The sequence below is a fragment of the Orcinus orca genome, chromosome 13 (genome assembly GCF_937001465.1).
Source record: "Orcinus orca chromosome 13, mOrcOrc1.1, whole genome shotgun sequence".
Lineage (NCBI taxonomy): Eukaryota > Metazoa > Chordata > Mammalia > Artiodactyla > Delphinidae > Orcinus > Orcinus orca.
This window is the reverse complement of record NC_064571.1, coordinates 67,950,355-67,963,281: the sequence shown is the minus strand read 5'-3', so window position 1 is coordinate 67,963,281 and position 12,927 is coordinate 67,950,355. Positions and strand designations below refer to the sequence as shown.

Sequence of the window (12,927 nt, the reverse complement as noted above, 5' to 3'; positions counted from 1 at the left end):
GGGGCGGGGGCCGCCCGCCCCCAGCCTCCTGAAAGACTGGAATGCTCTAGCTTTTTTCAATAGTAACATCAGGGCATTAAAGAGTGAAGTTAGAAAACAGCCTCAGGAGGGTCTCCTTCCCTATTTCTGGTTTTCCTTTCTTTTTCTTTCTTTTTTTTAAATTTATTTATTTAATTTATTTATTTTTGGCTACACTGGGTCCTGGTTGCTGTGTGCAGGCTTTCTCTAGTTGTGGCGAGTAGAGTCTACTCTTTGTTGCGGTGCGCGGGCTTCTCATTGTGGTGGCTTCTTTTGTTATGGAGCACAGGGTCTAGGTGCGCGGGCTTCAGTAGCTGTGGCACGCGGGCTCAGTAGTTGTGGCTTGCGGGTCTAGAGCGCAGGCTCAGTAGTTGTGGCGCACGGGCTTAGTTGCTCCGCAGCATGTGGGATGTTCCTGAACCAGGGCTCAAACCCGTGTCTCCTGCATTGGCAGGTGGATTCTTAACCATTGCGCCACCAGGGAAGCCCTGATTTTCCTTTCTTAAGAGGATGCCAGGGCTTCCCTGGTGGCGCAGTGGTTGAGAGTCCGCCTGCCGATGCAGGGGACGCGGGTTCGTGCCCCGGTCCGGGAAGATCCCACATGCCGCGGAGCGGCTGGGCCCGTGAGCCGTGGCCGCTGAGCCTGCGCGTCCGGAGCCTGTGCTCTGCAACGGGAGAGGCCACAACAGTGAGAGGCCCGCGTACCGCAAAAAAAAAAAAAAAAAAAAGAGTATGCCAGGGTGATGAGGAAGGAGACAGCCAGGTGCTCTCTCAGAAGGCAGGTGGAGATGCAAGGCAAGGGTCCTGCAGTTCAGGCTTTGATGTCAGGGTCGGGGGTGGAGGACGTGGGGGCCAGCTGCCCCACTGTCCTCAGTAGCTGGTGAGCAGTACTGTCCCCGGCTCTGCCCGAGCCCATGTGCCACGCCGTCCACTCGCAAGGCTTAGAAACCCTTCATGGAAGCCTCTGACGCCCCAGGGCCTCATCAAGCATGTGAAAGGGCATTTGGCCTTCCTCGCCATCACGACCTGTCATCAGCTTTGCTCACACTGGTGCAGGACTTCAGCAGTGATGTCAAGGCCACCTCTCCTGGTGCACACGTGGGCTGCTTGGCCTGGCCTGGGCAAGGGTGCTGGGTGCCTGGGGTCCACTTGGAGAAGTATCCTTTGGTCTAAAACTCCGTCCCTTCTTAGTACAAAGGAAGGAAGAAAATGATCTGCCCAGACTTTTTATACCCCTCCCCATTGATCACTGGCGTTAATCTGCTCCAATGCTGTCGTCAGATTCGAGCTGGGGTCAAAGATTCCCATCAGATCCCTCCAGAAGGGCTGTGACCGACTAGGAAAGTCATTTTCTATTGTGCCCATGGTTGCACCCACGAGCCCTTCTGAGAGGTTCACTTCCTTCTCTGTCCTCTCAGGGCATGGTTTCCCCTCAGCCTCCGACCATCAACCATACTCCAGGCTCCGGGACCACAGAGATCTTCCCTCTCACCCACTCAGCCTGCCTGAAATGGCACTATTAGTTGGAGACCCTGGAGGTACTGTGAGCATGTCGTTCTCACAATAGTGTGAATTTGGCAGATCAAGTTCACTTGCTTGGCAGCTGCCTGACATTAGGGCGTTGAAGACTGGACTTTTCTTTGGAAAAGAAAAAAAGATGGCTTTGGAGTTTGGAAGGCCAATATGTAGGAGGGAGCATGGGTTTCTTGAGATCAGTGGGTGCCTGAGGCGGGTCAGAAAAAAGGTGTGAAACAAGAGGAGATGGAAAGGGGAAGTCTCAGAAGACACGATTCACATAAATTCAATCTGACCTACTTAACACTTCTGCTTAGGCCCCACCCAACTGGAGGAGAAATGCTGATGTTAACTCAAATAATGTAGAGGTGAGGAAAACTGGACTGGTTTGGCTAACAGAAGTTCCAGACATTTTTCCTGCCAGAAATTTGGTGCACAGCCCATGCGGCTGAGCACAAGGCCCTTTCCTAACAAATAAGTATTGCATTTCACATGCAGACTTGGAGCCTAGGGGCCTCCAGTGTCCCCCCCCCCGCCAAGCTCTAGATTCTTTTGCTCACTCCTGGTTCCCAACACACCCTGGCACTTTCTCACCCCTGGGTCTTTGCTTATGCTGTTCTTGTTGCTAGCATCGCCTTTCTCTGGCTTTTACCCATCCTTTGAGGCCAGCTCAGTAGCATCCTTTCCCTTTCGCTTCTCCTGATACCATTCATTTATTCAACAACTATTTCTTGAGTGCCTACCATGTGCCAGGCACCCTTCCAGGTGGTAAAGGTACAGCAGTAAACAAAACAGACTCAATCCTTGCCCTTGCAGAATTTATATTCTGGTAGTCAGCACCCTTCTCCCCAGGACAAGAGTAATCACGACACCCCCCATGCTCACATCTCTATCACAACAGCTGTCAGATGGTCCTAGAGGGGCTGGCATCTCCCAATCTCCCCAGTGACGGACACCATGCCAAGCACCAGAGGCAACCCCTGATTTCTTTATAAAGGGAACTCAGGGATGGAAAATCTGGTAGGAAGGGTAGAGGCTAGGGCTTTTTTGTTTTTGTTTTGTTTTTTGTTTTTTGGAGGAGGACAACACATTTAGTTTTATTTCAATCAAATCACAGAGGCTCGGGTTTTTATATGCAAACGGTACTTACATAGCACACGTGCTGTTTTTATTCGGCTTTACAATTATTTAGGGGATCGCTAAAACAATTTAGTGATTCGTCTTAGAGCTGTGTTGGCCCATCAGACCCCCTATTATCACATAGTGTGTGTGTCTATTTGAGATGGTTTTGGGGGTGATGGAGATGGGAGAGAACTAAAGACCTCCTAAAATAATTCCTTGGAACTCCACCATCTGGCATGTAGTAGGTGCTCAATACCTCCTTAATTCTACCTGTTGGTAGAATTGTTGTTGAAAGGTCAGGAAGGTGTAATATGGACCCAGCTATCTGATCCCAAGGCTGGGCACCATGTGGGTGTGAAGTACACGGGGGACTCCAGTGAGCTGGTGTTAGCTTGGGTTACAGAGTTGGCAGAGGCCTTCAGAAGGAGCTGCTCAGCGTGCATAATTCACTGCTTGTTCCTCCAAGGAGGAACAGTGGGTGTGAAATCAAGAGGGACACAGCTGGCCCTGGAGGAAGCTAGCTGACATCCTGTATATTTGAAAAGAAAACTGAAAGTGCTTTTCTTCACAAGAAACTATTGTAAGTGTTTTTCTCTTTTTTCCTAACCCCCCAGGAGCCATGGAGTTTCTCTGGTCCAGAGGTGTGGGTGAAATGGCGGGGGATAGGGTGATATGAAGGGAATTTGGATTGTTCTGTGGTCTGTGCTCTTTGTCTAATTCGAGGAAGGTATCAGCCTGCTGGAGTCCACCCCGAGGAGCCCTCTGCTATATGATCTGTGTCCTGGTGATAGTAACCTCTTTTCTGGCTGTTAAAGTACATTCCTGTGTAGATGTGGAAAGAGAGAAAGCACGCTAGGGCCAGAGCCAGGACAGGAATGTGAGTATTTCCTTAATTGGACACGAGAGCCTTGAACTGGTTCCAGTTTTAGTGTTTTCTTTTAAGAGCCTGGACCCTAAAGATTCCATAGAGTTTTCTTTCTCTGAAAAAATCCCTTTGGTTCAAAGCCCCCTTGATAGAAATAAAGAATAAGCCAGGGCTGAAATCTCTTTGATATTTGGGAAGGCAAGAGTTCATGGGCTGCCAGATCCCAGGCTTCTTTTGGGGGTGAGAACGTTCTGGGCAGAACGGTGGAGGCTCCTCGTGAGATGCACAGGGCAAGAGCATCCACGGGCTTCATACTGGGCTGCAGGGCTCTGATGATAGGATGCAGAGCACTTCGCCCTTGAGCATTTATTAAAGCAACTTCTCTCAGCCTTATTAGTGCCCTGAGAGCTAAAAAGAGACGCTATTGCCTGCCTTATTGCTTTAGGAGTCTGAGACAGAGAGTTTACACAACTTGCTGAGGACTTAGAGCAAAGTCAGTGGAAGGCTAGAGGATTCTGTCTGGTGGGTTTGGGTTGCTCTGTGTCATGGACTGCTAATTCCTTAACGGCCGAGGTGGGAGAGCGTGCCCACACTCTCAGGCCCGCTCATTCATCGTGTGCCCAGAACCCAGCTGAACGCTTGCTGGGAGGCACCGAAAACTCCATGGGGTGTGAGGGGAGCTGCTAGGACTCTGGCACCACAGCAGTGCCCACCAGGCAGAGCTTCACTGCTTGCCTCTGATGTCTGCCCCACAAAAGCTGGAAACTTCAGTCAAGGGGCTCCAGGGGAAAATGGGGCAGTCTGTGGTTGAAATAAGTGAAAAACTGAAGCAGATGCAATCATGTCTGCCGAACCCCTTCTTTCCTCCCCCTCCACATCTTAAAAACAAGCCGTGCATCTGCTCAGTGCTTTCCAACTTACCAAGTGTTTTCATAACATTATCTCATTTCATCCTCACATCAACCCACACACATTCTTGCCTTTCAGATTTCTTATATACTCAAATGAATTTCACTGAAAAATTGGCTAGAAACTCCCTTTCTCCCACTCACTTTTTTTTTTTTTTTTTTTAACCCCAAGCCTTTGACTGATAGTTTGAGAAATTCCTAGATTCCCAGGGTGGGAAATTTTATTCTGCCAGCCCTACTACCCCACTGGATGGTCACAAAGTAGTCCTGATCTTTGCTATTGGAATCAACACCTGTGTATTCAGTTTATAGATTAGCTGTTAAAACAAACAAAGCCACAGAGGGGAGGATAAATGTCGCATTGTGGGGAAAATATAGGCTTTAGAACCAACAAGCCCCAGAGTCAAATTTTAGTTGAGCCATTTGAGAGTCACGTTACTTAACCTCTCAGAACCTCTTTTTTCAGCTCTAAAATGGGGCAATAGTGCCTCTGTCTTAAAGTTGTTTGTGAGGCATAAGTGTTCTAACAGATGTGAATGTATCTCAACAAACTTACTTTGTGAAGTCCCTTCTAGCTAACCCAAGAACCAGCTTCACCACTACTAGGCAAATTGCGAGCAATACTGCCTTTTTGCAAAGGCAGAAGGGACATAAAGTGTGGGAATATGTTGCTAAATGAATGTGGATGGAGACTTTTTTACTCAATGAGTAATTAGAGACGTGTCCTGCATACATGGCATAGTGGTGTCTGAGATATAAAGCTCAGTACCTTTATTCTTTTTTTTAACTCTTATTTTAGGTGAGAGTGAGAAGGAGCTGGGAAACTGGATTTATGTAATGTTGGAAAGCATTACAACTTGGATTTTTCAAGTTGTAAAGTTCTCATTACACTTGGATTTTTATCGAAGCAGAATTGCAATTCAACTTTCTAGTTCCTGGGGACAAAGGTAGGAGAAGGGACTACGGAAACGTATTTAGTTCCCTGGTCTGCACATAGTAAATGCTCAATAAATGGTGGTGGTGGACTCAGGGGGTTTCAAGAGACCGGGTCGTGTGTTTGACTTCTGTTGCTGACTTCCTGGCAAGTGCAATGCAAGGCGTGGGGTTGTCGTGGAAAGAACATTTGACCAGCAGTTTGAAGGCCTGCGTTCAGGTTCCATCAATACCACTTAATAGCCTGGCGACCTTGGACATGCCACTTAATCTTCGATGTCTTCTCACCTGTAAAATGAGGAGACTGGACTCGGTGATTTGGAAAGTCTCTTTCAGCTCTAAGTTTCTGCAGCTCAGTGCAACTTCATTCGTTTGTGTTTCTGTTTCTTCATTTATTCAAAGAAAGCAGAGATAGAAACCTATCTCATGGGGTATCGGGAAGAAATGGTCAGTCTGCAGGTTAAAATAACCTGTGTCTTTAGAGAGATGAAGGAAACACAGTGCCCCACAGCAATGTAGTAGAGTGGCGGTATGATCCTTGGAAACCCCCTTCATTTATTTCAGCTTCTGTTGGCATATTTGTAAAGTTGTGCTATGGTAATCTTTCTACATTCTTTTGAAAGTTGAGATCATGGAAATGTTTTGAAAACCTGCCAGGTGCTATAGAGAGTATTCGGATTGAGAAATGTTATATTTGTTATAGTTGTATAAAAGTTTAGCCCTATGCTTCCCATGTTTTCAAATGAATGAATGTGTCATGGGGACCCAGAGGGGAAACAGAAACTATAGATTTGGGGTCCCAACTCAAGGCTTACTTTCAACTGCATCCTACTGACGGAGGTGAAATTTAGCTAAAATTGGCATTAATACAAATTTTCCCCAAGAGGAGCATAAGATAATTACCTCAGTGTTCTCCAACGTAGGAAATTTTTCCAGAGGCCCGATAGGCCAGATATCTGCTGATGGAGGCCTTACTTCCCATCCTCTTCTCAAAAATGAGGCCATTTTGACACTAAGGGGTGTGTGTGTGTGGGTAGCTTTCTGAGTTTTGAAAGTTTCACAAAGCAATAATCACAAAGATGTAATGCACGGCTGTTGGTGTAATAGTGGTGAGACAGTCTTTCATGCCAGGCCTTGCCACGGGTTGCTACTGGGGAGGGAGAGATGGCAGAAGGCATCAGTTCTGCTCACCCAGGCTCTAGCTCAGGCACTCTCCTCTAAGTGCCCCAGAAAGTCCAGCCTGGAAACCAGTTCTCCAAGCACTGGCTTCTCCTTTGGTGGAGTAGATGACATGTCACACCCACCCTTTGAGAAGCTTCCCCACCCTACACCCAAGGCACAAACAGAGTCCCCTGGCGGCAGTAACCTCACACCTGGAATCCCCACCCCACCATGGCACCTGTCCACAGAAGCATCATCGCCCTCCATCAGGACAGTACCTCCAGAGGAGCAGAATGGAGGTGGTACTTAGAAGCACAAATCAATTTCTGATTTATCTTGTGGGGAGGGAGTGGAGATGGGGGTGACGAGAAGCTCCTGAATTTCTCTGGTTGGAGGGAGCAACTAGGGGGCTGATCTTTTTAATTTTATTTTATTTTATTTTATTTTTTGGCTGCGTTGGGTCTTTGTTGCTGCACTCAGGCTTTTTCTAGCTGTGGCGAGCGGGGGCTACTCTTCGTTGTGGTGCGCGGGCTTCTCATTGCGGTAGCTTCTCTTGTTGCGGAGCACGGGCTCTAGAACTCAGGCTCAGCAGTTGTGGCACACAGGCTTAGCTGCTTCGCGGCATGTGGGATCTCCCGGATCAGGGCTCGAACCTGTGTCCCCTGCATTGGCAGGTGGATTCTTAACCACTGAGCCACCGGGGAAGTCCCTAGGGGGCTGATCTTGAAGCTGCATTTTCATTGGAAGTTCACTGTTTTTATTCAGGTTGTATATATGAATGACTAAAAATAGCAAAGTTAGTTTTAATTTAATTATTCTTGTCAATTCTTAGCGATTATTTTTATTTGGGTTGGCTTGAGAGGGCTGATCAAATTATGAGTGCCTCCTCATGGCCCTGCCACTGTTAAACCCTCACCATTAATCCTATCCTCCTTTACCTGAGATAAACCTGATGTTTCTACTTTTAAGCGCATATATATGGATTCAATACATTCACTATCTTTCAAAGAGCTGACTTCAGTGCACACTTCATTTTGCCTAGTTTTGGATACCGTCCTCCCCCTGTCACCCCTCCTCCCCCCTCCACACACACACACATAGACTTCCTCTGTCCCCAGTACACACTTAAGTCAGGGTTATAAAGCCATTTTACAGGAGTCTCTGTGGCAGAGGTGTGAAGCAACGCACTCCAGCCACAGAGGGGCAGACTCCCATCCCTGCTCTGGGGGCTGCGCAGCCTGACCGCACGGAGGGACTCCCGGCGTTGCAATTCCCGGGCAGTGTGGGAGGGGTTCGGCTGAAGCTCTTTGTTTCTTCTTCTTGGAGGAGATCTGGGAGCCAAGGCTGGTGGGATGTGCTTGTGCGGCGTCCTCCAGCACCCCCGTTCCCCCGCCACGGCTCGGGTGTGTATGTGTCCAATGGAAAAACCCTACGACGACACCACATCCTTTCGCGCACCCTCCACGGCTCTCAGGGCTGCAGACCAGTCCCTTGCAAGCTAACGTGACCCCCGCGGGCACTCGGTCCCGCAGCTCCGCGTCCCCTCCCACCTTCCCACTGCCTTTTTTTTAGCTGTGCTCTCATTTGCACGCATCTTCCCAGGGATAGAAGAGACGCGTCTCGGGCGCAGCAATCCAGGTGCCACGGGCGAGGATGTCAGGGGAAGGCCTAGTTTGGGGGATGTACGCTGAAGAGGGATCCCGAGGTGTGGGCCGGGGACGGCGAGTGGGTACAAAAGAGGGCACTGGTTGAGGGATGGCGCCCGCCCCCGCGCCGAGCGGTCACGTCCGGAGCGGGCCCCGGCGCCCTCCTCACACCACGGTCCTCTGCCCCCAAGTACCCCCCCACCCGGCCCCAGAGGTGTGTGCAGGGAGAGGGGCGCGGGGCGCCAACGCCCGCGGGATTGTAGGTCTGAAGTAGCGTTGACATTGAACTCCGGTCCCCTTGCGTGCGTGTGTGTGCGCGCGCGCGTGGCCACGCGCGTGTTTGAGTGTGTGAGTCGTGGGGTGGGGGCCGGGCTAGAAGCTGCAGCAAACCACTGCCCTCGGGTAGCAGAGCCGAGCGCGCCCCCGAGCCGCCGCCAGCGGGAGCTGCGAGCGCCGAAGCCATTCATGATTTTGGTGACGTTATTCCAGGAGTGGGCGAGGGGGGGCGGGGCCTCCCGGAGCCGAGCCCCGCCCCCGCCCCTATAAATACGGCTTCCTGGGCTCTTTGTGGGGCCGCGAGCTCGGTGGAGAGCCGAGAGCTCCGTCTGCTTTGCCGACGCTGCTGGCAGTGGGGCTGTCTCCGGGAGGCGGACCGGCGAACGCCCAGTGCCCACACTCGGCAGCCTGCCGCGCCTGTCTGCGCCCGTGACATCCTTACCCGAGACGCAGTGACCGTGTTTAAATCACAAGGGCGTGGGTCAGGCTCCCCTAGGACTTCATGTCTGTATATTTCCCCATTCACTGGTGAGTATCCTGCGCCCTCGGCGGGCATCCGTCTCGCGGCCGTGGCTGCGGGGCCCGGGCGCCTGCTCGTGCCTGCTCTGTGCGAGGGCAGTGGGTGGCGCGGGCGCCGGGCACTAATCCGCCGCCCAAGCCGGAGCAGGAGTCAACGTCAAGGTTGCAAAGGTGGGGGTGGGGAGGTGGCGCTGAGAGCATCCAGACAAAGGAAGTGAACTCGAAGCTCTCACTTAAGTTACGGCTGGGAGGGTGTGCGTACGGCCGTAGTGGGGTCGGGGGAGAACCAGGGGTCACGGCTGAACCCGGCTAATAAAAGCCCCTTCGCGGAGGGCTGCGGGAGGCGCGCGCCCTGCCTGGCGTAGGGGGCTCCTGCTCTCCCCGGGCCCCTCCCCTTTTCCTTTTTGTTTGCATGCAAGTCTTGGCGTCGAGGCCGGCGGCAGCGGGGCTGAGCTGGTGCAGCGGCGGCTTTTGCAGAGCTCCGAGGGGTGAGGGAAAACGCTCTCCCCACACGTAACCCGACTGAAGCCACAGGCAGCAGCACAGTTCCTCGCTGCACCCTCTCGATCCCTTTTCTCTCCATAGACCCTAAACCCGACGCGCCTTGATGGGGGCCCGGGTTGGGGAGGAGCCGCCCTCACCGGGCCCGCCGGGAAGGAGCCCGGGCCGGGTGGGGGGAGGCGGAGGTTGCACCCGACCGGGTATCGGGGCTGGGAGGGATGCGCCCCGGGCGCCCGCCTCGTTGAAGAGCGAGGCCCACGGCCGCTGGGACTTGCGCACCGTCTGCTGCTTCCTTCCTGCTCTGGGGAAGAGGAAGAGCTGTCGGGGGGCGAGCGCTGGCGGCCTGGAGCTCGCTTCCAGGTGCGGGCGTGGAGAGCCCGGCCCCGCAGGCTCCATGTCCGCGCAGTCCTGCTCAGCTCAGATACCGGAAAGTTCATGCTTCTTGCTTCAACTTTTCGGCCCCGCGCCACAGCCGGGAGCGAGGAGCGAACGCCCGGACACCTGGCTAAGAGCCTGGCGAGAGCCCGGTGGGCGCTCTTCTGGCCCGTTACGTTGGGGGTGGGCAGTAGCCTCTCCGTAACCCAGGGGGAAACTGACTTTGGAGTCCTAGCTCCTGACCCTAAACTTGCCCGGAAGCCTAGCATCTTCTTTTAGTCTCCCCTCCCCCAATCCAGCCCGTCTCTGTTTAGAGAGGAGACTGAACTCTCAAAACAAAGTAAAAATTTCCTCACCCCGGAGGCTTGCGTACCTCTCTCCTCTGAGCTCTCCTTCCCTCCCACCTCCAGGTACCATACGGGTGAGACTTGGAAGGCAGTGGAGGCTGTGTGCCCCTGGCCACTCAAAACTTGCCAAAATGGTGTTCAGACTCATCAGGGTTATTGTCCCCTGAGAGATTAAGGTTTGGTATTATTTTACAGTTGATTGGCATTTCATAGTTTGCAATGCTTTCCCCCCCAGAGATTAGTCCTTTACCATAGCTGTGAGATATGCATTATTAGCATCATGGTAACAGACTAACAGCACATCTGCAGCTCAGAGAGGTTATACGACCTGTTCAAGATCACACAGCACTTGAGTGGCATAGCTTGGACCAGAACCTATTGCTTCTGTTTCCAACTCCTGTGCCATTTCTACTCTATGTAGTAGCTGTAAAATGAAGAAGAGTTTGGTACCCCTGTTTCCTTAGATACAGTCTTTCTAAGCCCTACCCTACATTTTTTTTTTTTTTTAACCATGTGTAAAGGCATGATGGTGAAAATATTGCCTGTTGGGTAGGGAGTACACTGACTTTGGTATGTGCTATTTGGCATTACACATTCGGGACCCTGTACGTGCCCATGGCTTGTGTGAGGATAATGGAACATTTGTATCCTGCTTACAGAGTACAAAGCACTTTCACATGTCAGCCATTGGTGGGCCAGCTTGGCCCCTCTGGAAATTTCCTTTGCAGTCAGAGTCCGGGCATCCTTAAGGCTTTTAATCCAGGGGATGTTTTTCAAGCTGTGAGCTTGCAGCTGCTGTGGCTGGGGCTAGAGAAGGAGGTTGGATGGCAGATGTGAAGCTTTCAGAAAGCTGACCCTTTGGGGCTTTAAGTGGGACATTTTGCAAAAAGGAACACCAGAGACACAGAGAGAAATTTAGGAAGGCAGCATTATCGAACTTGGTTTCTCTGAGGTTGACCTGTTATCATTATGTAATGATAATATTCAGTTCCCCTAGAGACGGGTTGAATTGGTTTTAATATAGATAGACGGCCTCAGCTACTTACTGTTTTTTTTTTTTTCTAGTTCTGTCACTTAAAAGAAAATCCAGAGTCGCTCTGTGCCAGTAGGGACTAGTACAGGAGAGGAGGGAAGAGGAGGTTTGCCAGAGCGGTTTTCAGACAAGGAGCTTTGTTGGTGGAGGTTGAGAGCCCTGATGCTCTAGGCTTGTAAGGTGCTTCCTCGGGGCATGAGCTCGTTTTTCAGCGAGTTCTGTTTTGGACACCTCTCATCCTGCTTCCAGGCAGTCCTCTAATTTAACAGCAGAAGGCACTGAGAGTAGGCATGTGAAAGTGCGTGTGTTTGTTGACTTTTGCTCTGGGTTTCTTGGCAGCCCTGACTATCTGAGATCAGCCGAGATGACTGAGGTGATGATGAACACCCCATCCATGGAGGAAATAGGCCTCAGCCCCCGAAAGGATGGCCTTTCCTATCAGGTAAGTTCAGTACTGGCTTCCTTCTGGTTCCTTAGAGCCTAGTGTCTTTTGTTGGGGCTGGAGGCAGACTTGGTTCTGTATCCCCGTGCTGTTTGTAAGAGCTATGCGCCCTTGAGAAAGTCCCCTAATGCCAGTAAGCCTCGGTTTCTTAATCTGTAAAATGGGGCAACAAGAGTCCTTACTTCACAGAATTGTGGTGAAGATTCAACATGATGAGATGACATGGATAAGGCATTCACAGTACCTGGGAGGCAGTAAGCGTTCAGGAAGCATGAGCTGATGTTATTAATTAGTCATCCTGGCTGCTGTGGACTCTCCCCTTCGTGGTGGCAAAGGGGGAAGTGATAATGTGCAGTCAGTTCAGATCAGAACTTCCCTTCCCACCCAAGTCTTGGGCAGTAGCAACATTGCTGTGAGGGGCAGCTTATGGGGAAGGGTAGTCTGGTGGAGGCATTGCTGTGTCAAATGCTGCTTTCTTCCTCTGGTTGATGGTTGACCAACTGATTCCAACAGGGTTAATGTTCAAACTACTTAGAGTTGAAGAGACCTTTCCCAGAAGGGTAGCTGTCTCAGGGATGTTATTGCCAGGATCCAGCATAGAGATTATGCTGTGTGGTGGATCCAGAGTATATAAGGACCAAAAAAGTGGTCTAAGTAACACCTTCAGATTCTCAGCCCATTCAGATTCTGGCCTGCCGTTCACTTTCCACTGCCCACAGCCCGCTGCAGAGACCTCCAGATAGCGCCGAAGCAGTGAACTGTTTTCAGATTTCCAAGAAGAGTGCCTACGTTATTACCTTCAGGGGAGGAAAGAGTCTGTTCTTAAGGGAAGATCTCGGAGCTAGGGAAATTGTGTAGGATGGCTGGCCGGGGAAGATGAATGAAGTGTGATGGGCTCATTCAGCAGATATTAACTGAATGTGGCTATGGGCCATGCACTTTACAAATGTTACTCATTCACTCTTGACCGTGGGCACTGAGATGGGAATTTTTGTTCTGTTTCACAGATGAGGAAACAGGCTCAGACTGAGTGGATGACTTGAGTCTCGAACTCCAAAACCTTGCTCTTCTGATGTATCATGTGTCTGTGCCTTGAGGTTGGCTCTTGGCTAGAATCTAGACTTGTTCTGCCTTAGAACCATTCCAGGGGCATTTGTTTTGTGAAGGAAGAGAAAATAGAAAGCTGGGTGGGTGTGATGGAGGGAGGGTGATCAAAGAGAGCTGAGATGAAAGCTAAGGTTGGGTAAGGTAATTTGGCAGGTGACA

At 51.0% G+C, this 12,927-nt stretch overlaps 1 protein-coding gene across 4 annotated transcripts in view; it reads left to right on the top strand.

Annotated features, from left to right (window-relative positions):
- The window catches only part of LBH (LBH regulator of WNT signaling pathway), a 68,956-nt gene that overhangs the window by 34,103 nt on the left and 21,926 nt on the right, over nucleotides 1–12,927 (top strand). For 3 of the 4 annotated variants that reach the window (XM_049696349.1, XM_049696350.1, XM_049696351.1), the window contains exon 3: nucleotides 11,559–11,661. In XM_049696349.1, coding sequence (XP_049552306.1) covers nucleotides 11,559–11,661 — 103 coding nt within the window. Of the gene's footprint in view, nucleotides 1–8,729; nucleotides 8,973–11,558; nucleotides 11,662–12,927 lie in introns of those variants that run through there. The other variant, XM_004268181.4, reaches the window with a different exon arrangement.